This window comes from Pagrus pagrus (assembly GCF_965226575.1).
Source record: "Pagrus pagrus genome assembly, chromosome: 18".
NCBI classification, from domain to species: Eukaryota; Metazoa; Chordata; class Actinopteri; order Spariformes; family Sparidae; genus Pagrus; species Pagrus pagrus.
This window is the reverse complement of record NC_140202.1, coordinates 4,592,562-4,619,478: the sequence shown is the minus strand read 5'-3', so window position 1 is coordinate 4,619,478 and position 26,917 is coordinate 4,592,562. Positions and strand designations below refer to the sequence as shown.

The following is a 26,917-nucleotide window of genomic DNA, read 5'->3' as shown; positions in this document are numbered from 1 at the left end:
CAATAACGTGCCAGTGTGTTTGTTTGGAGCATGAACTTCACACCATACACTATCAGGGATGCTGATTTGTTCGCACAGATTGATCATTTTGCTGCGTGTTTCCACAAATTCATATATGACGTGTGAATTTGAAAATGTAGGTGTCTTACACCAACATACTGTACCAAATACATTTAGTAGGGATATTCGTCTTATGTACAATACGAGAACAGTGCAGCTAAATACATGATTACCATAATACAAACACTAAATTCATACTACTTATAACACAATAAATAAACAGATCCAAAAGAGCACTTATGATTTCTTTAAGCTGTTGTTTAAGGTCAACTATGCAGGATTTGTCAGTTTCTGTTTGCAAACCAGTTAGCCTAGCTTAGCATAAACTTGTTCAACGTTTTTAAGCATGACACCACTGGATAGTTTTGAGGAGACCTCTGGATATTTCCAGCTGTGCTTGTGGTGACCAGAACAGGTTTTATTAAAGCCAAAGTACGATGTTCTCCTAATCCTAACAAAGTGTTTCTGTGCCTAAACCTAAGCAGACCTGAAGCACACGGTCGTCATTACATAACACTGAAAGTGAACCAATAATGTAAAGGTACAACATAAATAATTGTCGGTGGTTTGTTTATTCTGACCATAAGATCCTGCACAGTTTACCTTTAAATGACCACAGCAGTGTGTTTAAGGTTCAGCCCATCTAACATGGATCATTTATGCTTCACATTCCAACTACCCATTTTCCAAAGCATGACATCGTGTCCTAGATTTTTCTGTATTTTTCTGTATTTTTCTACCTTCGACACAGATTTAGCTTTCCATTCATTTCACTCTGAATTAATAGTGTAATTAATGTGTCGATCGACTGGGAGAGTTGCTTGAGATAAGAAATCTGTCATATGATATTCATTTCATTCATTCACCTTTTAATGAATTGTTTCTTTGTTTTTTATGTTCAAATATGTAGACGTTTGAAGTCAACTGTCAATAACAGTTTCAAGAAAAAAAAAGTGCTGTGATTCATTTATCAAATCAAATTTAATTTCGGGGAAGTTTCCTGGTGAGGACCATGTCATTAGATACTAATTATATAAAAATAGATATTGTGTTCTCAGACAGTGAACAAAGTTAACATCCAGTCATATTTCCAGTTTCAAAGAAAGAACCAGAAAATGATTTTAAACTTTGCTCAGTTCTTATTTTTCTTGATAAACCAGCTAAATCTTACTGACACGAGACTTTATTATGACTTCAGACGTAATAAAGTCAGTCAATTTGTTGGAAACTTTAATCTGAATATTAAACACATTTGTTGAATTGTATGCTTGACTGTAATGTACAACCACACAGACTTGTCTGGTGAAGAAAGGTTACATTATCAATACATTGGAATTAAAAGAAAATTGTACCAATTGGTCTGTGTCTCCCTACAATTATTACCAAATGACACAGTCCTGTCAAGCAGCCGTCCAGCGCCTTGTTGGAAATGTTTGGACAACTAAGAACCTGAAAAAAAAGAAAACATGGCCCAGTTTGACTACCATGTCTGAAATCATGTAACGATCTCAATCTATTTTTAACCTGACTGAGCAGATGTGAATGAAATCTAGTGAGAAACACGGGAGCATTCTTTGGAAAGTGGTCAGCAGAAATATAAAGCGACACTGTTATGCTCCTTTAATCTGTCTGAACACCATGTGATTGGCTTGGGACTCATTTTACAATGTGTCACTCATATTGAACGTCAGGAGTCGCCTCCCGCACGAGCTGGGCAGTGCTTCAACTGTGTAATGTCGTCCTGTCTCTTAGCACGTACGATATGAAAAGAGGGAGAAGAGAAAGGTGTAGAAACGTCCATCTGAGTACAAGAAAAAGCAAAAGTGAAGCTTGACAGAAGCAACTTTGCATAATGTGAGTTCATCGAATGCAAAAGTTTAAAAATACACACCTTTGGTAACATTTTACTTTAAAGTCCTGTGTCACTCAACAATTACTGGATCACTAAAACTGTTAAGTCACTGAAGGTAAGCACTTTAATGTATCATATACTGTATCATTTAAAGGATGAGTTTGGGGAAATATCTGCTTCCTTCTTAAAGTGAGCTGAGAGGATCAGAGGTGGAGTCAGGACTAAGTTAGCAAAGCTAGCTAAAGTTCTGGCAATTTAAAATCATACATTTGTAAACTTCTATTCATGAGTGTGTTAAACAAACAAGAGACTGTGTCTGAAAGTCTGCCTCAGAGTTTGTGATCAGTAGGTTTTCTCTTCAACGGAGCCAGTGGCAGCTTATGCTAAGCTAGTACCTAATGAACCAAAAGTGACAGATGCTGACAATGAATGAACTGAATAAAGATGAATTATTTAGCACAAATCAGTTGTATGGTATGTACTGAAGTAATTATCGAGACTCACAGGACGGTAAAGTAAAGTGTCTGTACATGTTAACAGGGACATTAGTGAACATTCTGAAGAATCCCTGAGTTTAACCTCCACGATGCAGAGAGAGGAGGGAAGCTGACAGGAAGAGAAGGTCAGGATGAGACAGAGAAAGAAAGGAGAGAGAAGAGAGAGGAAGCTGCCAGTGCTTTTGTTTTATCGCCAGTCCAAAGATACCTGTCCAACAGTATTGCTGAGGAGACAACACTTGTGTCATCCATTAGAAAAAAGAAAGAAAATACTTTAGATCTCCAGGTGTGTCTGCCTCCACACTCTAAGAGCAGTTCTGTCTCTTCTGTTCCTCCGTTGTGCATTTCTCAGTCATCTCCTGACAGAAATCCACTGTTACAGTGGGGCTACATACTTCCTCAGTGGATCCAAGCACCAGTGGATACTCTGGCTTCTCCCGGCCCACACCTGACACCTCCACCCAAGGCTGCCTATCCTCCAGCCCCCCTTGACCGGGACCCACATTCGACAGACACCCAGCGTCGCTCTGCCGCGGCACAGGTGACCTGGACTGGGACAAGCCCTCGTCAGAAGAAGGCGACGGTGGGTTGGATGTGAGGTCGATGCTGGCGGAGACGGGAGGTGGCTGAGGGCTCTGCACCTCCCGACACACTTGCTGGGAGAGAAAGGAGAGGTTCTGCCACAGCTCAGACATACAGACCTTCAGCTGGTTGCGCTCGCTCAGCAGCTTCTCCTTCTCGCACACCTGGGTTCATAAAACACAGTTTCATCAGGTCAGCAGGACAGAAACAAAGCTCACCCCTCAGATCATCACCAAGAAAACATCAGGCATCGGATCAACATACGACCCATGTTCACCCTGCATCATCACACAAAATCACTGTCACTGGAGCTGCAGTTCTGTCACATGGCAGCCAGATGGCGTGTTACATCTAACCCAAACCCAAACCACAGAACCACCTGAAACATCAACACCTGCTCTCTGTGCCGGTCATGAACCTTTGAGACACTGTCCTGTGTTCAATCGTGTGTGTGTGTGTGTGTTATATGATCATACCAGTTTGTGGATCTCACTCTCCAGGTTCTGGATGCAGTCCAGCTTCCTCTTGCGGCAGCGCTGGGCGGCGATGCGGTTTTTGCTGCGGCGGCGGATGTCGTGAATGAACTCCAGCTGCTCTGAGGTCAGCTTGTGCATCTTGATGAGGATCTGGAAGTCATTGCGCGGCAGGTTTGTGATCTGGTCCACGGGGAAGGGCAGCTTCACCTGAGAGGATCATTAATAAGGTTTTATTTGTTCATCAATCACTTTTATCACTACAGTTAAGTTCCATACTTCGGTCATGTGATGACAACCGAGCACACTCCACCTGCTGATGAAGACAGTGAGATGAAAGCTCCACAAAAGCTAACAGGTGGACTTTGAGTGAGGGTGATTTTGTCAACAACTACATCACACTGTCGGTCCATCCGTCGTCTCTGTGCTGGCCTGATGTGAATGTATGTATGCAGACGATGCATGTCTATGTCTACATCATTGTGTCCTGTTGGTTTCAGGGTTTCTTCCTCACTTCACTGTGTTCCCTCATGTTGCTGAAACCAAAGCTACACTCTCTGACCACTTACACCAGTCTTAATAATAATAATGTCACCATATCATATTTAGCATTTGCAGAGACCGACGATTTTCTGTTACATTGTGACTGTTTGACTTTGATACTTTCAGTACATTAGGCTGCTAAAACTTGAATACAACTCTTACTGAGTGATGTAAGGAGCTTTCTTACCTTTGTTCTATTCCTTACCTTTTTATTACATTGTTTATTTTTTACTATTATTATTGTTTATTGTAATTACTGTCCTTTGGCTGCTGTGACACAGACATTTTCCCAGTTGCGGAACAAATAAAGGAATTCTGATTCTGATTTCATCACACTGAGCTCCTGGTTTGTGTCTGGAGGGCAGTGTGCTGTTATACCACTAGGTGTCAGTGTTGAGCTGCTTACTGACCCCAGCAGCTTTGACACAAAGAGAAAACAAGATGAGCTCTTTGTTTCACCACCAGGTGCAACATTTAACACTTTCTTATTCATTCATTATTTCCTTCTTCACTCATATGAATCCATTTCCTTTAAGTTGTTGTTTGTGTAATGGGTTGTGTATTATTTGCATTTGGTATACATATATATATATATTTTGTATACGTATATATGTATATCACCAATGATTGCATTCATTTACTTGAATTATTATTATTTACTGAAATAATTTAGTATGCAGTCATTCATGTTGGGTTGACTCTAGTTAACTGATGGTTTGAACCTTTCCTTCAGTTCTGTCTTAAGAATGTACTGATGTATCCCTGCACTGATCTGCCTGCTGTGTTTGAGTTTGTACTGTAGCTATTCTTTCATTCATTCACTGTAGCTGTGGTCATCCACAGCACCATGTCACAGTGCAGCAGTGAACATCAGCTACAGTAGCTCATGTTGTTTCCTTCATAGCAGCAGTGTTCAGCACAGTGCTGCCGCCAGTACAGCATGACATCATTCACTGCTCTGACAACAGAGGGACGGGAACAGAGGTGCGTGTGTGCGTGTGTGTGTGTGTGTGTGTGTGTGTGTGTGTGTGTGTGTGTGTGTGCACGTGTGCGTATGTGTGTTTAGGTGCCGCCTGTCCTTTACTCTATAGACATCTATATATAGCTCCATGACTCTCAGCAGTCACATAATAAGGTTGGAATGACAAAGTGAGCCTCGGATGGTCATAAATCTCCCACCAACCTCTCGCTCTCTCGCTCTCTCTGTGTGTGTCTCTCTCTCTCTCTCTCTCTCTCTCTGTCTCTCTGTGTGTCTCTCTGTGTCTCTGTCTCTCTGTCTCTCTCTCTGTGTGTCTCTCTCTCTCTCTCTCTGTTTCTCTGTGTGTCTCTCTGTGTCTCTGTCTCTCTGTCTCTCTCTCTCTGTGTCTCTCTCTCTCTCTGTCTCTCTGTGTCTCTGTCTCTCTGTGTCTCTCTCTCTCTCTCTCTCTCTCTCTGTGTCTCTGTGTCCCTCTCTCTCTGTGTCCCTCTCTCTCTGTGTCTCTCACTCTCTGGTGTTCTGGTTTCCATTTTTAACATGGTGTGTACCTCTGAGACACTCTTTCATCACTTGCTGGTGTCAAGTGGTCACATCAACATTTGCATTGTCAGGAAGTCAGATGAATAATGTTATTAACAGTAAAGTAACTGCTGACGGTCGTTATTCTGAGTGAGGTCAGTCTGATCCTACAGCACATCCACCCCTGGCTGCTGTTACACATCTGGATAACACCTAATGCCACTTTTGAGAAACCTGGATATGCTAACTGATAGAAACTGGGATGCTGTGGCGTGTTAACATCTTGTCCTGGTTTCTGAACAGTCGTTGTTGGTACTGAACATATCGTCTGAGATGCTGAGAAACACGGACACACCTGCAAGCAGAAACCTGGATACTGTTACGATATGAATGAACAAGGTTTGTCAAGTTCCATGAAGACGTCATAACCTGAATATGATTAAAAAAACAGGATAAGACTCAAAACCAGGGTGCCGAGCACCCAGTCTGTGTTCAGGACCTCCTGATTTACAAATGAAGCTCTGTTCACATGTCAGTCTTTTTTAGAAACATAATAAATGTTGTCACGTCTTCTAGCATTCAGAGCTTTTAACTAACGTGGATTTTTTGAGTACTGTCAGTTAGAAGTGAATCTACAGGTCTATGCTTTTACTTTTCTAAGCTTTAACATCAACATCTTAACCACATATCAAAGCCTATAAAATACTTTCACAATCATCTATAGTTTAAATGTATATTTTCAGAAATATGTGTTACTCATACTCATTTGTATTTAGTTAGTTAGTTTGGATTTTGGATCTTTAACTTTAATTAGTGCTTTTCCTGCAGTGATCAAATGGAAGATCAACAGTTTGATCTAATGACAGATTAAACACTCTGGTTGTGTTTCATGTGGCTCTTATCTTTCACGTGCACTGACTGGACCCCTGAGTTAGAGAAGTCAGAGTCCTTGAGGTGGCTGTAGAATTCAGTGAAGTCAGATTTAAAGCCTCACTCAGTGAAACAGAGTTCTGGTCTCTGTAGTGTTTATATCTGATTACTCAGTTACTTGTTAAATAATCAGTGGAATACTCAAGAATGTCAACCCAAAAATACTAATCTTGTAAATCCTTATTAATACTTAGCAAGGAAGAAAAAGCAAAATGGCAATGCATTGTGGGTTGGAGGGGGTGTTGGTGGGCTGGCCTCATTGAGAGGGCAGATCTGGGGTCAGGAGGAGCAGATGGTGGAGGGAACGCGGACAGGACACCTTCCACCTGCCTACAGGGCATCCTGGGGTGTGTGTGTCCGCTCTATGGGTGAGACAACTGGGTCAGGGCAAAGAAGTGGGACAACCGAGACATCACACACACACACGTATACGTGTACAAGAGCTTTGAACACTATGCACACATGAACACATGAACATGAACACACTCTGTAAAATGCCAAGAAATTGTGAACAATTCTCATTTCTATTTCCACGAGCCCAAAGTGACGTCTTCAGATTGTTTTCCTTTTGTCCAACCAACCGTCAAAACTCATGACACAGTTAATCAATGATTGAATCACTATAGCTGCATTTCATTCTGCAGTAAAGTGGTATACTGATCCACAGAGAGCCACATGGCTGTGATTTCCAGTTGCCAGACACTGAATTGATTCCCTGTTAAGTTGCTGGCTGTTTGCTGATATTAGTAACAAATATGTTCCCACATTTCATCTGATAACACAACTGCCTGTTCTAGTTCCAAGTTCAACTTGTGTTCCATTTGCTCAAAATTCAAATCCTTGTTTGTGGGGTTAACATCATCTTTTGCAGCTGTGTGTTTACTGTTCACCTCTTCTGTTTGTGGACATTCACCACCACAGGAGACAATGTGGAGCTCCACAGGTCTCATTGTCTTTGCTGTGTACTAATCGGACTCGCTTGCTAACCAAGACAGTACACAAGAGGCTGACTGGTCATTGGAAAGCAGGATGACTTCAGTACAGAAAACATTTATCACATGCACATAATCACATGCCAATATGAATATACACAGCAGATGGAACACTTGTAAGATGGAGCTTATAGTGAGTCAAAACACTGTTTGTTCCAGTGAGTCTATTCAGAATAGCTGAGCACCTTTAATACATCTGCAACACATCTTCACTGACTCATCCACAGGCCAGAGGACACACTCACAGCTAATATCCTCTGTGTGTGTGTGTGTGTGTGTGTGTGTGTGTGTGTGTGTGAGAGAGAGAGAGTGTGTGAGAGAGAGAGAGAGAGAGACTCATCTCACATCTCATCAGATATCACATGTGCTGACATCACCAAGGGAACCATACAGCTCTTTTAAATCCAAGGGGTGTGTGTTGGAAGGGTTTGCGTCATTTCTCCTGAGAGAAAAAAACTGTCTAAGAATAGTCGCAGCTGTAAATCTCACAGAGAATGTGCCTGAAATTCAATGATACACGCTGCTAACAGGAATATGTGCTTTACAGTTGAGGTTAATAAGAGCCAGTTATTGCTTAGAGGTCGTTGATATTTTGGAAACAGAATGTACTGCAGAAGTGAAAAGCATGCCTTTTACAAGTGAGACTGGAGAAATCCTAATAATTAATGGATAGATGTGTAGTTAATTAGAAAGAAGGATGTTGAGCAGATGTCATGGGGTCAAATCGTCATTGTTATTTGGTTTTCAATTTGTTTATAAACAGGCTTATGGAAATATCACTACACGTCTGAGCTGGACATGCCATATATTATTCTCACAAATATCATCAGTTGACATATGAGTGGCACCGTACACAGGAAAATAATACAATATGGCCTTGTATGGAGATTGACGTGTCTTAGTATTATTTGTGTGAACAGATCAACAATCCATGTGTAAATGACTAATCTGTAAATATAAAACACCTTGCATAAAAATAAATCTTTTCTCATTTGCACCTAATTGAGCAATGCTAACAAGCTGACATTAAACAGGTGTAATTTTAACCACATTCACCGTTTTAGTTGCATGATAGAAACTCTGACTGCGTACAAGCAGTAAGCCGACATTATCTTACTGTAGGTAACTGCAGACTGATCAATATTACTGAGTCAGCTGACTGATGACTCATGACTCTGTTCTACTGTTACAGTCCAGTTTAGCAGGTGGCAGAAAAACACTTCAATGGTTTTATCACCATCGTAAAACAAGAAGTAAAGAAGAAATGCCCAGAGGACGTGTTTGTTGATTACTGATTCTGATCCCATTCCAGTTGCTCGCAGGCCTTATTCTGGATCCTGATGATTTTCCTGTTAAGACCCTGCCTACTGTGCCTCATATTGGCTAGTAATTGTTGGCTAAGCCCTACTGTGCCTCTGAATGGCTTACCCTGATATTCTTGCCCTAACCAGTCTCACTGCTCATGCCTCAATCTAACCAACCCAACCAACAAAGGCAACCTATCAGATGCAAGAAAAGCATTGGGATCCATAATAATGCCAAACTCAGTCAGGTTGCTAAAGATGACTATTTTAAGTAACTGGCTCATGAGACTCTTGGGAAAAGATTCCAGTGTTAAAGTCTGGACAAGGTCAGTCTTAGGAGTAGCTGAATTTACCTTGATGCTAACACAAAGGAGAATACTGGTCAAGAAGAATAATTAAGAAGCATACCAACCTCAGGACCAGAGACTCTGGAGATGCCACTTTCACTGTCTCCTTCTGAATAAGAGCCTGATTCATCACTGGAGTTGCCACCACTGGCACCGAATCCCTGTTCAGTTTTGATCGTGGTGCAACCCTGAGAGAAGACCACGTCTCCACTGTGGGGGTTCCTCTGATCCACTACCCCTGCCAGGCAGTGAGACAGTCCAGAGGTGGAGCCTGAGTGTGGGGATGAGGAGAAGTCAAAGTGGGGAAGGCTGGAGGGTGAGCTACCACTGCCTGTGTCCTCTGGGTAAGAGAATGAGGAACGGGAGCTGGAAGTCTGGGTTCGGGGCTCGGAAGGAGGAGGGGAGTGTGCCGATGTTTTGATGGGAATAGGGCAGCTGGTAGTGAGGCATGATCGCCCAGAAGAAGGAGCTTCTACCTGCATCAGGGTTGAGACTTTTTCTCTGAACTTGTCATCCATGTAAGAATGGGCCAACACTTGTCGCTCGCCAGCTGCTGAAGAGAATATGACACTGCATCTGTCCAGCTCCCCCTCATGTTTAGAGGAGGAGGCTTTGGACACTGGCCTTTCCATGCTCATGCTAATGCCAGTCAGCGCTGCTGGTATGACATCTGCAATTCCGGTCTTGAGGTCCACTCGACCCAAGGATTCCCTCTTATCCCTCTGCCTGTCTTTTACCAGTTCCCTGTAGTGGTTGATAGAAAGTCTGTTGGTGAGGAGCTGCTGGATGGTGGTACTAGGCATGTCGCTGAGATCCAGGCCACCTCTCTGGAGGTAGGAGCGCAGACAGGAAGAGGGTGAACCTCTGCTCGGAGAGTGCTCAGCTGCTACTGGAACCCCTTCCACCTCTAGCTCCATCTCCAGTACCTCCTCAGTACACAATTCTGGGTTGCAACCACTCCTTTCATCTCCTTCTTCCTCAAACACAAATGGTTCCTCTTTGATCCTGGAGGGTGTGAGGAGAGTTTGTGCAGCAGCACTGCTGTCTGTGAGCTGTGAGCTCACAGGGCTGACTGAGGTATGGTTGGCCAAAATAACATCGTCACTGCCATGATGGTTATCTCCATTGTGCTTGTTGTCACAGATCTGGTATTGATATTTCCTGTATTTAGGACATTGAGAAAGGTCAGTGGGAAGTGATACATTGCTTGCTACATGATTGGTCTGCTGCCTCATCTCTGTAGAATTCTCCAAGGATATTGCATCAGAAAAGACTGTATCCTCAGCCGTGATGTCATCATCATATTCCACCTTACTATTACTGGCATGTTGGTCATCATTCTGTAGCTGGGCTTGAAGGAAGCGGAAGCAAGAGTCCTCCAAATTGTGAACACCCAAGAAATCAGCGCACAGGATGACCTCGTGGATGTTCTCCCGACTTAAAACAAGCTTGGCTGTGTAGGCAAACTGGAGCAGTGGAGCAAAACCTTTAGCTGTCACCTGTAGAGGGCAGAAGAGAAGAATTATGAGATGAAAGAACAGTTTTACTGTCGGTGCCTTCAACATCCATTTAGATTCAGTAAATGTTCAAGAAGATTCCTATTTTCTGGAGCAGCAGTTAGAGTAAGGCACAGTCAAAAACATGGGGCTGGCCAAACTCCACCATTGCATGGTTGCAGGGTTTCTAGTATAGTATAGTCAAAACTGTAAGCACAGCTGTCCTCAGAAGAAAAAAAAACGATTTAACTGTGAAAGCAACTGATTCCGACCCATATAATCTACGTTGTTAGGAGGCAGCCTCTAGTGGCCGTAGTAACCCTTATTTCAGCATTAAAGGAGGAAGACTTGTGAAGTAGTATAAAGAACGACAAAGTGCACATAGAAGGGAGACCAGATGATGGGTTGGGTGAAACAAGAACAGGACTTTCACCCTGGAGAACGCTGTCGATGTCCAGTTCAGTTCCCCAGTTAACGTAACTGAAGTTACATAAGTAATATCGTTAACCCAATCACAGTGTTTTCCGAGTAGTTTTGGAATCCTCCTGGATCCACACGCTTTACATATATGATATAATTACTGTATCAGATATTCTGTCAATGTAATTTGTGAACTGTGATTTTGTTGTTCTGTTCTGTACAGAGGGATCCTCCTCTGTGGCTCTTCCTTCTTCTTTTTTCTTCCTGTTTAAAGGGTTTTTTCTCAATATGTGAAGATATTCTTCACTCAAATTGAGGGTTTTAGGTAGGGCTGGGCGATAAAACGATCTCGATCATTTTCATGATAAAATTTTCCACGATAACGATGATAAATTTATGACATTTATTTTCTATAGTTATTTTTTAGTCCGTTTTCCTTTACCTAGAAAACACTACACCAACAGCCAATCGCACAGCAGAGAAATAAATGCATATGGTTGATACATGTTTCCAGCCCCTCCCACTCACAACAAATCAGAATGACTGTGACCGAGTGCGAGGAAACTGCGAAAGACACAGAAATTGTATCGAAGAAAGGTCATACCACATGTGTTATTTGGAAATAGTTCAGCTACCTGAAGTCTGACAAAGGACAGACCACCATTAGGTGCAAAATGTGTTGGCGACCAGTCCTCAGCAGAACTGGAAACACCACCAACCTCTTCCATCATCTCAAAAGGTACCGTCCCAAACAGTACTCCGAAAGTATGAGTTAGCGCTATCATGCTAGCGTCAGCCTCCCCTCAAGTAGCCAACAGCCCAACCCCACTGCTTCTACTAGTCAAACTTCAGCTCAACAACCAACAGTTGCTGCTGCTTTTTCAGAAATTACCCCATATGAAAAGAAACCAAAGCGACACAAAGACATAACCAGCGCAATTACGTACTGTGTTGCTAAGGATATGATGCCTATAAGCACGGTTGAAAAATCGACTTTACGCAGAGTGTAGGGTAAAGTTGGAGGAGCAGCTCAGAGATGTCACCGTTGATATGTTGTCTGGTGGAATGTCTGAACCACATCAGGTCTTACAGAACAGGAGGCATTAAAGTGTATTAAGCTGTCAATTCAACATTACTATTGTTAAATATACTGTATATCGTGATAATAATCGACATCGATCAATATTAAAAAACATATCCTGATAACAGTTTTGGCCATATCACCCAGCCCTAGTTTAAGGTCAGAGGGTGTCGTTCACTGTGCAGATTGTAAAGCCCACTGAGGCAATGTGATTGTGATTTTGGGCTATATGAATACAATTGATTTGATTTGATTTGATTTGACTTAATAATAACATCATCATAATAATAATATTAATTTAGTGCACTAGAACTGTTATTATCACGCCATCACCAACTTCAACACCATCAACATATCATTATACTCATGAATATAATGATAATATTATCACTTAATATTAATAACCAAAAAATAATAGCAATAGTAATAGGGACAGCAATAGCAATAGTTAAAATGATAGCAATCACAACAATAAAGATAATGGTACCACTTCTACTAATACTACCACAGCTGCCACTGCTACTATTAATACTACTACTAATAATAATAATAATTGAAAAAAAAACAAAAAACTTTTTTTGTAAAAAGAAGTCTTAAGTGAATGAACAAGAACGTAATGACATTTGTTGGCCTATGTATTTCAACAAAGGAAAATCTGAAAACAGACAGTTTGTCCTTGGAAAATCTACCCTTATTTGGTGCTTAGCAGGTGGCAGGTGTTAATTTTGTAACCTGACACACATCCACAGGAAATGGCTCAATCCTGGGATTCTGTGAATCTTTATAAGATCATTCACTTAAATATCAAAAATCTTTTTTGTTTTTTTTAAAGCCAGCCCTACTCTGAGAGATCCATCATACTGTAGAGGTGGAGGTGCGTGCAACACCATTCCACTTCTTTCATTGTCAGTCATTTTGCCATATTAATCTTCCACATTGTCTTCTGTCCTGGATCCTTCTTTCTCTCACACCCTCACCCTCTCATCTCCCCTGTTTCCTTCTTGTTCCCTACACGAAGCATTGCCACTTTATGGCTTAATATAGGTGTATGTGATGAGTGTGTGCTGCTGTATGTATGCGTTTACTCTATATTGCTGTGCGTGCATGCGAGTGTACATGAAAATATATGTGTATGTGTGTATAGTGGTGTGCATGTAAGCCTATTTTCAGCTAGCGTCAGCAGCTGCTGCCTCCTGTGCAGAAACACAGAAGCTGCACTCCACCATCACACCAACCTCACCAATAAGATGCAGCACACAGAGAGATGGTCGGAGAGAGACGGAGATAATCAATCACATGATTGATTATTAACACTTATCTTTAACACTTTATCTTAAAGGTAAAAATAATCATGTTATTTAACACTTTGCTGGCCAGCAGTATGATATTGTCATAGGATGTCAGAAAGCACAAATCGGTTGCCAGATTTGTTTTTTATTGGTCGAGCAAATACTTCTTTTAAATAAACTCTGTAAATGTCTTGTCCCATTAGCAGTCAAGCTAACTAGCAAGCTAGTTAGGAGACCTTTAGCGAGACTAGCATGTTTCCAGCTAGGCTACCATGTTAGCGCCAGGTACAGTAATTTGACAATTGTGTCACAGTCTGTCATGTTCTGTGTTGGAGTGTTTTTGTTGTTTTGGTTTTTGTGCTTGTTGTGCTCTCAGAGGTGCACTGAGAGGCTGGGCCGGACACACACCTGCAGCAGATTGGCAATCAGCACCTGCTGAAAAGCCCTGTTCTACACGCTACCTGCTGCCAGATGATTTCGTCAGTACTACCTGATACATGGCTCCTGCTAGTGCTAGTCGCTTTAAGAGTTTTCTCTCGTTGTTCTTTGTGCCTATCTCAAGGGATCTAACTTTGCTTTGTTTTTGGCTTCAGTGATCCTCCTCGTTGCCAACTACCAGCAGCTCTGTTTCCTGTGGACCAGCCCTCAGCACCTCTGTAGCCAACAGCCTTGCTCTTAACTCTCCTGAGCCCCACACCACGCTATCCACCAGCACCACCGTGAGCTACCTCTCCTCCTCCTCCCCATCCTCTCTGACGGAGTCCCCAGCCAGAGCCTCTCTCTACTCTCACCTGCATAACCCCTGTGAAGCCTCAATAAATCTCCTTGCACTCAACTCCCTGCCTTGTTGTCCACTTCTGGGTCCTACCAAACTTACGCATTGTGACAAATTGGTCATGTCCATCATCCCTACTTCACAAAGCTTCTAAATCCACTGCACAACTTACTGGTCCGAGCAGGCAGGCCTGATTACAGAATCAATGTAGTTATGTGATTAAGTGGGAGAGAAGCCAAAAAAAAAAGAAACCTTCAGGTTGGAGCTACGTGCTCTACATGTGAGTAAAGAATCAGTTGTTATGCAGCTGGTGAAGACAGCTTCATTGACTCATGTTGAAGTGAGTCATTTTATTTGCTGCAAATGAGAAAAAAACATGTCAGGTGTTTACAGCTGAATTCAATCTTCTTTAATGACGTTTAGACCAAGACGGCTGGTGTTTCTCTGCTGCCAGAGAGTAACACATGTAAGGCCCATCCGACTGTGTTTAGCTCTGACCACAATGAGTTCCAGTCATTTATGAGAGGGTGGGTGATGGGACAGTGTGTGGAAAATAAAGCTCTGCTTGGAGTGCGGGTGATTCCTGTGTAAGGTAGAGTCACACAGACATATGAATCAATATGACAGATCTAGGCCATTGAATGGTAACATCAGCCACTGGGATCAGGAGCTGTTCCCTGATCAGCAGCAACTGACAAGGTGACCACATTGATATTCATGCCCAACATGTTTCCATAAACACATCAGTTCATCATGTGTCCTCCTCTCTTATTCATCAGAGTAAGCTGAAGTCAGTTCCCTGCTGCTCCTGCTTTACAGCCACACTGGTCTTCAGCTGTTAAGAGGTCTTCACACTCTGGGCCATCGTCAGGCCTCTGTTATGTCTATAGCACAGAATAATTGAGTCTGGGTAAGGTACATGTCTATTGTGTTGGGTCACTTATCACTCTACCTCACTGTCTCCCTGTTGCTGCCTCACTGTCTCCCTGTCGACCTTTTGGGCTCTGTGGGCTTCCGAAGAAGTGCCTTTTTGATCGTCTAAAAACATCTGAAACCCCTTCCGACCATACATGTCTAATATAAATTTAAAACAAAAACAATTGAAATCATCAGCTCATTACATCTCAACACTAATGGAGGTATCTTTTGGACATATTCAAAGCAAGCGTTTGGCTATATTATTTATTTAATATTGTAATAATTTGCTTTGCAGGATGTGAATACTTTATGAAGAGGCTAACATTAGCGGATGCAGTGCGACCAAACGAGAGTAACTCAACAATAAAGCCCTTTACAAAAACTCAACCAACTCTCAACGAGTGAAGAAAGTAACTTGGTCCATACTCTCTTTCATTTCAGAAGCCCAACAATGTGGTTCTCTGGTATCAGTGTTGCAGCAGAAAATCTATTTTGTACACCTGGAGACAGACACACTACACACACACACCAGCTACTGTTTTTATAAAAACATCAACACCATGAGGCTTAACTGCCAGTTATGTTTGATATTTCATTTCAGTGAATGTTTCTGCACACAATAGTGCTCCTCTTACTTTGAGTCCCTGAAACAGACAGTCCAGCAATCACACACACTTTAACCAGTGACTCTTCAGGTGTGTGGACAAGTTGAAGTAGGAAGGGTTTAACTTTACCTCATGACTGCCTTTAAGGAAGGACCTACAGAAAAGGTGCACCCTGACGATTCATCACATCTCACAGACTAATCAAAGGATGGTAAGAATCAAAACAGCTGAGGTGCCACCAGAGACTCGTCCCACTCATCCGTCCTCATTCTCCTAGACCTATCTTCTGCGCTTGACACAGTCAACCACCAAATCCTCCTCTCCACTCTGGCTGAACTTGGCATCACTGACTCTGCTCTAACCTGGTTCACATCATACCTGACAAATCGCACCTTTCAGGTCACGTGGAATGGCTTCTTGTCCAAACCCTGCTTTCTGGAAACTGGTGTCCCTCAAGGCTCAGTACTAGGACCACTTCTGTTTTCACTATACACTAGATCACTAGGCTCTGCAATCACATCACATGGAATCTCTTACTTCTGTTATGCAGATGACACCCAGCTGTTCCTTGTCTTTCCCCCATCCTCCTCCGACATCCACGTTGCAACATGCATCTCGGAATGTCTGGCAGACACCTCCTCTTGGACAACTGTGCATCACCTCAAGCTCAACCTTCATAAAACTGAACTCCTCTTCATCCCTGGGAAAGACTGACCTCACATGGACCTGTCAGTCACTGTCGAGGACGTCACAGTATCGCTTTCATTGGCTGTGAGGAACCTGGGCGTACGGACTATCCTGCACCCCCAACATCACCGCGCTGGCCCAATCCTGCAGCTTTGCCCTCTACAACATCCGCAGGATCCAGTCATTTCTCACAAAGGACGCAACGCAACTCCTGGTCCAAGCACTGGTCATCTCTCGCCTGGACTACTGCAACTCGATCTTGGCTGGACTCCCAGCCTCTGTGACTAAACCGTTGCAGCGTATACAGAATGCTGCAGCGCGCCTTGTTTTCAATCTACCCAAATTCTCCCATGTGACCCTCCTCCTCCGTGACCTCCACTGGCTTCCTGTTGCAGCCCAGATCGGATTCAAGACGATGGCACTGGCCTTCAAGGCCATCAACGGAACTGCACCCATCGACCTCCAAACACTGGTCAGACCACACACCCAGCACGAGCACTTCGCTCTACTACATCAGCTGGCCGACTGGTACCGCCATCGCTGAGAGCAAACAAAGGTCGCTCAGCGAAGTCACGACTCTTCTCTGTTCTGGCGCCTCAGTGGTGGAACGAACTCCCGACCAATGTCAGGACAGCAGAGTCACTCGCCATCTTCTGCAAAAGACTCAAGACTCACTTGTTTAGAGTTCACCTCGACCCCACATAGCATGACTCCTAAATGACTATGACTTGGCCCAAACTGTAATAACACTGACAACTTCATCAGGGTTATTTTCTCTGTTCCTCTGCAACACTTGTTGCCACTCCCTGTGGATCTCACTGAGTGTCCTTGTCCTTGTTTGTGTTTTCACTGTGGCCCTTTACCTTGTCTGGCAGGTTAATGACAGGCTCCACTTCGCCAGGTGACCCGTTGTGCCCTAACAGGGCCTGCAGGAAGTAGCGGCTGCTGGCGGCAAGGACGGCCCTGTGTGCTCGCACCTCCCTTCCTTCCACCAGTACGGTCACGTCGCACAGGATGCCCTGCCGCCGCTGCTCCTCCAGGCTCAACAGCACGTTGGTGCAGTGGACCTTGGATTCGTACACGTACACGGGCGCTGCCGCCTCACCATCCTGCTCCTCGCCTGTCGACATCACTCCCTCTAGCACCCTGCACAGAAGAAAGAAAGGACAACGTGTCAGGTAGCTACATGAGACTGAAGGCTGTGTTTCCACTCTGAAGAGGCAGTGCCACTCTGTCCGGTCCTTGTTGAACTGTCATTTCTAAAGAGAAGATATTTCAATTTAGTACCCCTGGGGCATTAATAAAGTATTTCTATCATATCATATCTAGTGCCACCAACAGTTGCTTTGAGGGATTTTTTCTTGACCAGGACATTGACATCTGAGTAGATGGGTTTAACGTGGAGTTAAACTCCACGTTAAACCCAGTCCTTGATTTAAGGGGAGAAAAAAATACGACAATGCAAACAAGTGGGCTGCGGAAAAGAATGCAACTGCTGCAAGTCAGAAGCACTGTGTGTTTGTAGTGAAGGGAAATGAGTGTGCAGACATCTATTGGTGCAGAAGTTCTGCAGTGTGTGTTCTTCAAACTCAGGAATCAGTCACAATCACCTGTCAGCCACTGTGACATCATTCACAGATGGTACCCAGACGAGACTATTGACAAGCCCTCGCCAAGCAACAATGATTCACAGTGCATTTGGGAAAATGGTGAAATATGAAAGGACCCTATGGGGACAAACCTGATGAAGAACTGTTACTGTGTTATATGTTCACTGTTTCAATTTATGTGTTGAAAACATACCAGTGGCTGCTGAGGAATTTGACTTCTACGTCTATGAAACATCAGCAAATTACATAAATTCAGCATATGAGCCAGTAATGCCATGTACTGCAGTCAAATATTGCAAAGGTATTCAAAAGTCAATCATGCATAACTCTGTACTGAGTTATGAAATGTCTCATACTCCCTGATACACAATTTAATCAAGTCAACCCTGTTGGGTCTTTAACAGGGGGTCCATGACCTACTGCATAGGGGCTTCTCAGAGTTACTGCAGAAGGGGGTGCCAAATTATTGTATTATTGATAATATTTTGAAAGGTTTCATTTTTTCAAACATTTAAATGTGCCTGAAAATGTACGTCAACATCAATCCAACATCTTATTATTGTAAAACCAAAATAACAAAAATCGTTTCATTTATGTGATAACATGTGCAATCATGTGAGCAAGCTAACCTGACCGCATGCTAAACACATGTCTCCACCAAGCAGTCCAGCCTTTTCTAAAGCAAAGCTAGTTTCCTTGGTAAGAAGCAGACCAAGAGGGGAGTACAGAAAATGTGTGCTGAGCAAGCGAGAGCTGCAAAAAGAGACGATGAATGTTAGCAGAAGGTTAGCAGGTTGCATGTGTTGTTACAGTCCGGTTCAAAGTGTGTCAGTTAATAAATCCAGCATCTTTTAAAGCATTAAAACCATACTCCTCTGTTGTTTCCAAACTTCTAAACAGGGTTAACCCTGAAGCACGGCCACTAACAACATTACATTAATAAAGGGTTAATTAACATTATGTAGGAAAGTACGAGTCAGCTAACAGCGTATTGTTGAAACATGAGGCCAGTTATGATCATTAGGGTCCGGGCAGCTAAGCTGCCAGGAACCTATTGTATTCCTAGGAATTCTTTCTTTCTTTCTTTCTTCTTCTTCCGAGGAAGTCATACTTCCCATGGGCGAAAACTCACCAAACTTTACAGAAATGTCTGGCCCCATGCCAGATTTACTTAATTCCAAGGACATGTCAATATTCCTCCTGGGGGGGGCACAATAAGCGTTTAAATTTAAAAACTTTAAAAATACCTACAAAATCAACAGTACATGCTACAGTTTTGAAACTTTCACCAAACTGTAGCCCCAATACTGCTGAAACTTTAGTCCACTTAAACTCATTACAAATTATGAAGTCCATCAATCAGTTTTTTTCAAAACCTGTAAAACTTATAAAACCTATCTCCTCCCACAATTTTTGCCCAATTGTCACCAAACTTGCTAGAGAGCATCTTCAGACCGTCCTCCACAAAACTTGTTTCTTGGATTTTTGATTTATCAAAAATTAAGCCTACAGTGCATCAAAATGTTTGACTGTAAACAGTACTGTAAACATATACTATCAAATTCTTGCTAAATACATTTTCAATCTTCCTGAAAAAAATTGAGAATATTTTGCAGTCATGGTTGATGGAGTTTGGCAAATATCAGAATTTTATCTCAAAAACTGAATTTTTGAGAACATTTTGAATTCTGCTCTCATGGGAACAACTGGAGTCAATGGAAGAGTGGCATTTTTAAACATCAAATTTTCTCTTATGAAGCAAAACACTTTAAGTTAAAAACAAATCACCAACATTTCCATGCTGTCAAGATGCAATTTATGTATTATCAGATTTTTTTTAAGTCAAGGAATTTCTGACATTTTGACCATTTTTGAAATCTGCCTTGACAACAGCTGCCCAGACAGTGACTCCCTGAGTCGACAAATGAAGCCACACAGCAGGTCTCACTTCCAGCCAATTAGCTCAGTGAGTTAGGAGCTGGTGCTTGGTATCAGGGGTTGTGGGTTCAAGACCCAGCAAGGATGATGATGATGACAGATCAAAATGTCAGATGTCCTCAACATGAAACACAAGACCATTGTCCTGATGGTGGCATCGCAGCAAGCCTCTAAATTAAATAAAAACAAATAGCTTGAACTGGACCATGGATGAAAGCTAACCAATTTTTGCACAAAGGTCCAGTCTCATGCCAGATTACCTCAGCTGTAAACCCAAGCCAATAGTCCTGATGGTGGTGCTACAGCAAGCGTCTAAAGTTCAAACCTTTGAAAATTCATAACAAATCAACCATACTTGCTGCAGCTTCAGAACTTTCATCAAACTGTAGCCTCAATATTGAAGAAACTTTTGTACATTTAAACCTATTAAAAATTATGAAGTACATCACTCAGTTTTTTTTCAAAAACTGTAAAACTTCTTAAACCTATTTCCTCTCTCCTCCTTTGATTTATCAAAAATTGAGCCTCAAAAACTGAATTTTTCACAGCATTTTTAATTTTTCTTTCATGTGAACAATTGGAGTCAATGCAATGATGACATAGCTAAACACCAGTTATTCACTTATGGAGCAAATCAATCATTTTTAAAATTACCAACATCTCCATGCTGCAATATGTGTATTTTCAGATTTTTGTCTTGATAACTGAATTTTTTACGGTGGTTTCAAATCTGCCTGCGCAACAGTGAATGGCTTACTCAATTTGTGAAGCCACTGTTGTATTGCCACTTGCCAATTAGCTCAGAGTGCTGCTGACTTGTTCATACATGCACTACAGGCTGCCCGACATGTTACTGCAGGCCCGGTTTAATATTCAACACAACTTTATTCACTATTAAAGCAGCAGGAGGTCCCTGCTCCACCTCTCTGTCAGATGAAGGGTCCTTGGCCTGAAATGTTGAAGACACCTGAAGTGAACTGAGCTGGACTCTCTGGTTCCAGTGTCTCTCTGTCAGCATTCTTCTTTGTCTTATGGAAACTGAATATCTCCAGATTTTGGACTGCTGCTCAATAAAAGAAACAAAAGAAGATGATGATATTATAATAGCTCATAATCACTGCCAGGTTGTCACGACGCAGGAGACTCTGTAACCTCCCCTGGAGAACTGTAATGTCTCAGACATTCAAACAGTACAAGGATACAAGAGCGTGTTCCCAGCAGGGTTATTGTACTGATATTGTAATATACTATAAAATAATTGTATGAAGGCAGGCGTATGTGTCCATACTTAGATATTGAAGAAGTGGATAAGTACAGATATAAAGCAGCCTCCCATACTGACTGCAGGCAGCTCTGTCCATTGTGTTTCATTTTAATGCTGTAGTACATAAAACCCCGACACAGACAGCTGAGCATGCAGTCTGTCTGTCTCATCAGCCCTCGGCTTTCTGTGTGTGTGTGTGTGTGTGTGTGTGTGTGTGTGTGTGTGTGTGTGTGTGTGTGCGTTTCTGCTGATTCATGGCTTTTGAATAGGCAGAGCCCAGCACTGGGGGCTTGCTGAAGTAGTGTTCTGGCTTTTCTCCCTGTGGCCCACGGGCCAATCATCTCAGCATTGTAGATCATCTCCTGCCTCCCCTCAGGAACACTTCAGGCTCACACCATCCTCTATTGCTTTTCATGATGCTTGCAAATTGTTCTCTCGCACTGTTTACCCACTGCTCCGCTCTGCTGCTGACAGGGAGAACAAAGGAAAGTCACACTGACATCCTTCTTTCTATCTGTATGCTATGACTAAGCTTTACTCTATTGTCCTCTACAGTCCTCTATTGTCCTCTACTGTACTCTATTGTCCTCTACTATCCTCTATTGTCCTCTATGGTCCTCTACTGTCCTCTACTATCCTCTACTGTCCTCTATTATCCTCTACTGTCCTCTACTACCCTCTATTGTCCTCTGCTGTCCTCTATTGTCCTCTCCTGTCCTCTACAGTCCTCTATCGTCCTCTACTGTCCTCTACTATCCTCTATTGCCCTCTACTGTCCTCTATTGTCCTCTACTGTCCTCTACTATCCTATACTGTCCTCTACTGTACTCTATTGTCCTCTACTACCCTCTATTGTCCTCTATGGTCCTCTACTGTCCTCTACTGTACTCTATTGTCCTCTACTGTCCTCTACTGTCCTCTACTATCCTATACTGTCCTCTACTGTACTCTATTGTCCTCTACTACCCTCTATTGTCCTCTCCTGTCCTCTTTCCTCCTCTACTGTCCTCTACTATCCTCTATTGTCCTCTATGGTCCTCCACTGTACTCTATTGTCCTCTACTATCCTCTATTGTCCTCTACTATCCTCTACGGTCCTCTACTGTCCTCTACTGTCCTCTAATGTTCTCTACTTTTGACCACTAACTGTGGTCCTAGCTGTGTATCTTGAGTCCTCTTAATGTGGGTGAAAAATATTATTTTGTGGATGGACGCCATCTGCTGATGAAGCCCACCGAGTGAGGCTGAGAGCTCCAGAACAGTGTGAAGCATCTGAAGCTTTCTAGTGTTCTGATGTCAACTATCGACCTTCAGCTTTAATTAGATGTTCTTACTAAAATGTACAAAAATAAAAAGTTTCTTTGCAATGAACATGATGTGTTTGACTGGAAACGGGTGGAACCAGAACAAATACTAACCTCTGCTACTCTCTCACTGATCTGATAAAGGCCTCATTACAATAAAGTTAAGCAGCAGCACTAAAACAGATGAAGTGTCTGAAACCAATCGCACTACAAATAGGAAAATGGAAGGAGGTGCTTAAGGAAATGCACAAAAGAGAGATGATAACCTTTATGAATCCAGCTGATCATTTGAATAAGGATGGAAGGAGAAAGGAAAGCAGTCATTACACAGAGACACTCAGGGTTCACTCTGAGGTCTGATGTCATTATGCTGCTGTAGTTACCTGACTGTGGAGAGAAGCAGGTACGACACACACCAGGTGCAAAGTCCATCTGTTTTTATATTGTTTTTATTTCATCTCTACGTTTACATTATAGTTATTTACGTATTTCATGCATAAGGTCGAACCCACGAACCAGCCACATGATCAGATGTCTCTGTTGGACACAGTGATGCTGGATGTCGGGACATGTCTGCCACACCATCGTCAGCGTCATTAGAAAGAGGGAGCACAGAGTGACTCGTCCGTGGAGGAACACAGAAGATCAGTCACTGATAGAAATCACTGCTATTACTTTAAAGTTGTTACAAGTGACAAGAAATCATTTTTAGTGACATGCAGTTTGCTCCAGTTCCAGTTGAACTTACATAAACAGCCCTGTGAGACAGAGGGAGCTCTGCGCTCAGTCCTGACTCCACACAGATTATTTTGAGACATTCATAAACATGTCTCACTTTGAATTAGCCCAGTCTTTGACGTTTGGAGCTCGTTTGTCCGTGTTTTGCTTCTCACCCTCCCACCACGCTGGGTAAACTGTTCACAGTCAGTTGAGGGGCTTTGGTAAACAAGACATTGCCAGTGGTTTCATCATCTTGTCTGGGCTGTGCTTTAATATGTAAGAGGAGAGGATGGTATGTTTCAGCAGCAGACCGGCTGACAGGCAGCTCACTGATGCCCATAATCCCCAAACTGTAAAATTACAACTGAGAGCAGTTTTTCAGAGTGTAACAGAGCTAAAATAATCTGCCACAGTGAAGAAGTGTGGCTGCTGTAACACAGTATGTTCAGCCAATTATATATGATAAAGAAAACACTCTGTATCTCCAATGTATCTGTCAACACCACAAACACTGTACACTACAGGTTAGGTTTTCTACATATCAGATGGACTTCTTAAGCTATAAACACACCACTGCAGCCAGGCGTGCTACCTGAACACACTGCAGCCAGGTGTGCTACCTGAACACACTGCAGCCAGGTGTGCTACCTGAACACACCGCAGCCAGGCGTGCTACCTGAACACACTGCAGCCAGGTGTGCTACCTGAACACACCGCAGCCAAGCGTGCTACCTGAACATACAACAGCCAGGTGTGCTACCTGAACACACCACATTTATGTAGCTTTGTAGTTCTAATTAGAAAAAGAGCAGAACTGAGCAGCACCGGCTACCAATCCCACCAAACACTTCATAACTCCATGACAGCTTTGTACAGCTGGTAACCCTCACTCACTCTCCTCACTGAGTTCACTGGGTTAACACTGATCTCTGTCCTGACCTGCAGCTCAGCACAGCCTCACATCAACTCTTGTGGCAGAACACTGACACAGTGTCTCCAGTAACACTGTGTCACTCATACAAAATAACATAAAAAAAGAGCAGTTAGCACTATAACATGTTATAACATGACAATAGACACTATTGTCTATAAAGTATTTATTTATTTATTTATTCACTTATTGGCATGAACTAAGAAATAAAAAACAACACATATATCTCCCATATGTATAATTCACAGTAATGTTGCAAGTTTTTTACAGAAGTATGTAAAAGCACAGAGACTTGGTGGTGGTTGAGTTTGAGTGTGAAAACAGTTGATGGGTTTATGGATTTATATTAATATGTTTAAACTGAATGAATTTTTGTGTCACAGCAATGAAAAGTGATCTCTGGTTTAGTCCACATTGACTGCTGTGGTGCTGAAGAAAGGTGAGAAGTGCTTGTTATTGATACTAAAAACTCTGTTAATACTGTGATGGTATTGCTTTTGTATCAGATTCAAGCCATAATGATTTCATACAGTGTTGGCTGGAGGATACACAGTACATGTGCTCTGAGAACTGTGTGTGCACCTTTAGAAGTAAAACAAGAGTTAGTCCTGAAAGATCATGATCCCCTCTGACATAATGGACATGTCTGAATCATCTGGTGAGAGTGGATGGTTCAAATGGATCGACTTCTACCTGAACCTGTACCAACCCAACACAACACCACACACTCTCCATTACAAAATGTTTGCAAGGGTGTTACACAGTCCTCAAAATCACAATCAACAGGCTCCAGTGAAGCAGAGCAGCAGGGGGAGTGGCACCGCCAGTATCTCCCATAATGCAGTTCTCTGTGGCTGCTCAGTGCCTTCCCCTCATCAGCCAGATGCTCTGTTAGCCTACATTCGACCTGGCAGAACCATCAATCAAACACACATCTAAGGCCATCCAGACCCCTGAGACAGCCTGAGACAAGCAGAGGTGGCCACAGGGAAAAACACACAAACATACACACATGCACGCACACACACGGTGCTGCCCAGCAGGCAGGCTAGATACATCCAGGAGTAAATTATTAATCACAGGAGCAGCAGAACCGAGACCAGGCGAGGATTTTCCCCCAGAGCTGCTGCTACACACAAATATTAATTAACAAACACTAATAATTCACCACTTCCACTGTGTGTGTGTGTGTGTGCATGTGTGTGTGCATGTGTGCGCTCGTGTGTGTGCGTGTGTGTGTATGTGTGTGTGTGTGTGTTTGTCCAATGTACTGCTCTGCCCTACTTTTCCTCCACCCTTTCCTGCCCTGATTATGTCTTATTTTCATTTGATGGTGTCTGTGGGGTATACTGTGCTTATATATATATATATATATATATATATATATATATATATATATATTTATATATATATATATATATGTATGTATGCATATGTATGTATATGTATGCATATGTATGCATATATATATATACATATATATACACACATTAGGGCTGGGCGATAAATCGACATGATCGATTAATTCGAGTTTGTTGTTTAGGACGATTTTAAAAAATGAAAATCGATTTTCTCTTTAAGTTCCTCCTCCGCCACCGCCCTCCCCCCACGTTTTCTTCCCACAGAAAGACAAACACAAGCACGATGGCCGCAAGCATGGAGTTTGTCCCCAATTAAGGCCAGGTTCCTTCAGTAGTTTGGAACTGGTTTGGTTTTCCGGCTTCCGACTTTGAACAAAGCACGGTCCGGTGTAAAGTTTGTTTAAAGCCTGTCGCCACTAAAGCTAGCAGCACGACCAATTTATTTCAGCATTTTAAACAAAAGCATGCAGCAGAGTGGGACAAATGTTGTTCTCTACGTGATGCACAAGACCGCAGCAGCCCACAACACACGCTAAGAAGCAGTCAACTTTAGCGGAGTCATTTTCTCATTGCATCCCATATGACAGGAAAGGGTCCCGGTGGAAAGCTGTAACGGATGCAATCACGCTGCATATCGCTAAAGACATGGTGCCCATATATACTATGGAAAAGTCGGGGTTCATCCACATGATGAAAACGTTGGACCCCAGGTATGTGCTACCAAGCCGCAAGTATTTTGCTGAAGTTGCCTTGCCTCACCAGTGGACAGGCTTGTCTTTCTTGCCAAAAATGTGTAAAAAAAAAAAAAAAAAATGTTGAAACTAAAGACAGCAAGCATGCACCGCATGTCAAAATATGTTTTGTATACAAAAGGCACCTTTTATTTATCCACAAAAAATGTGTTGAATTAAAGCTATGCTTGCACTTTATCAATCCTAATGGGGAAATTGATCTGTTTTTGTAATAGCCTGCAATCCTATGTTAAATTTATGTTTACAAAAGCGTTATCAAAAAGAGAAAAAACATTTTTCAAGAGGCAGAGCTTTTATTTATTTTTACAAAAAAAAAGTGCACACTGTTTACAATGGCAGGACCATTTCGTTTACAAAAATGCTATTTTAAAGCATAAAAATAAAAGCAGTTCTTTAAAAAATGTCTGTCATTCGAGGTTTTCTTTTTAAGAAGGAAGAAAATCGAATAAAATCGTAAATCGAGTTTTTTGTGAAAAAATGTTAGGCTTTATCGCCCAGCCCTAATATAAATATATAAATATATATACTGTATATATACAGTATATGTAATGTATGTGCGTGTGTGCAGTGAACTTTGATAGAAGAAGTGCAGCAGGTATGTGGAGGATCACTGTAAAGATAATTGAAGGTAATGTTGTAATGAGACAGAAGATTCTCAAATAAGAGGCGTCATACAAACAGTGGCTCAGTG

At 42.4% G+C, this 26,917-nt stretch overlaps 1 protein-coding gene across 1 annotated transcript in view; it reads right to left on the bottom strand.

The window, feature by feature from the left end:
* Nucleotides 1-735: 735 nt before the first annotated feature.
* bach2a (BTB and CNC homology 1, basic leucine zipper transcription factor 2a) overlaps nucleotides 736-26,917 on the bottom strand; it is a 41,542-nt gene continuing 15,360 nt past the window's right edge. Inside the window, exons 2-5 of the mRNA XM_084382178.1 lie at nucleotides 17,210-17,492; nucleotides 9,141-10,574; nucleotides 3,468-3,674; nucleotides 736-3,155 (exon numbers count right to left, since the gene is read on the bottom strand). Of these exons, the coding sequence (XP_084238304.1) occupies nucleotides 2,715-3,155; nucleotides 3,468-3,674; nucleotides 9,141-10,574; nucleotides 17,210-17,476 (2,349 nt within the window). The 5' untranslated portion in view covers nucleotides 17,477-17,492 and the 3' untranslated portion in view covers nucleotides 736-2,714. The remainder of the gene's footprint in view (nucleotides 3,156-3,467; nucleotides 3,675-9,140; nucleotides 10,575-17,209; nucleotides 17,493-26,917) is intronic.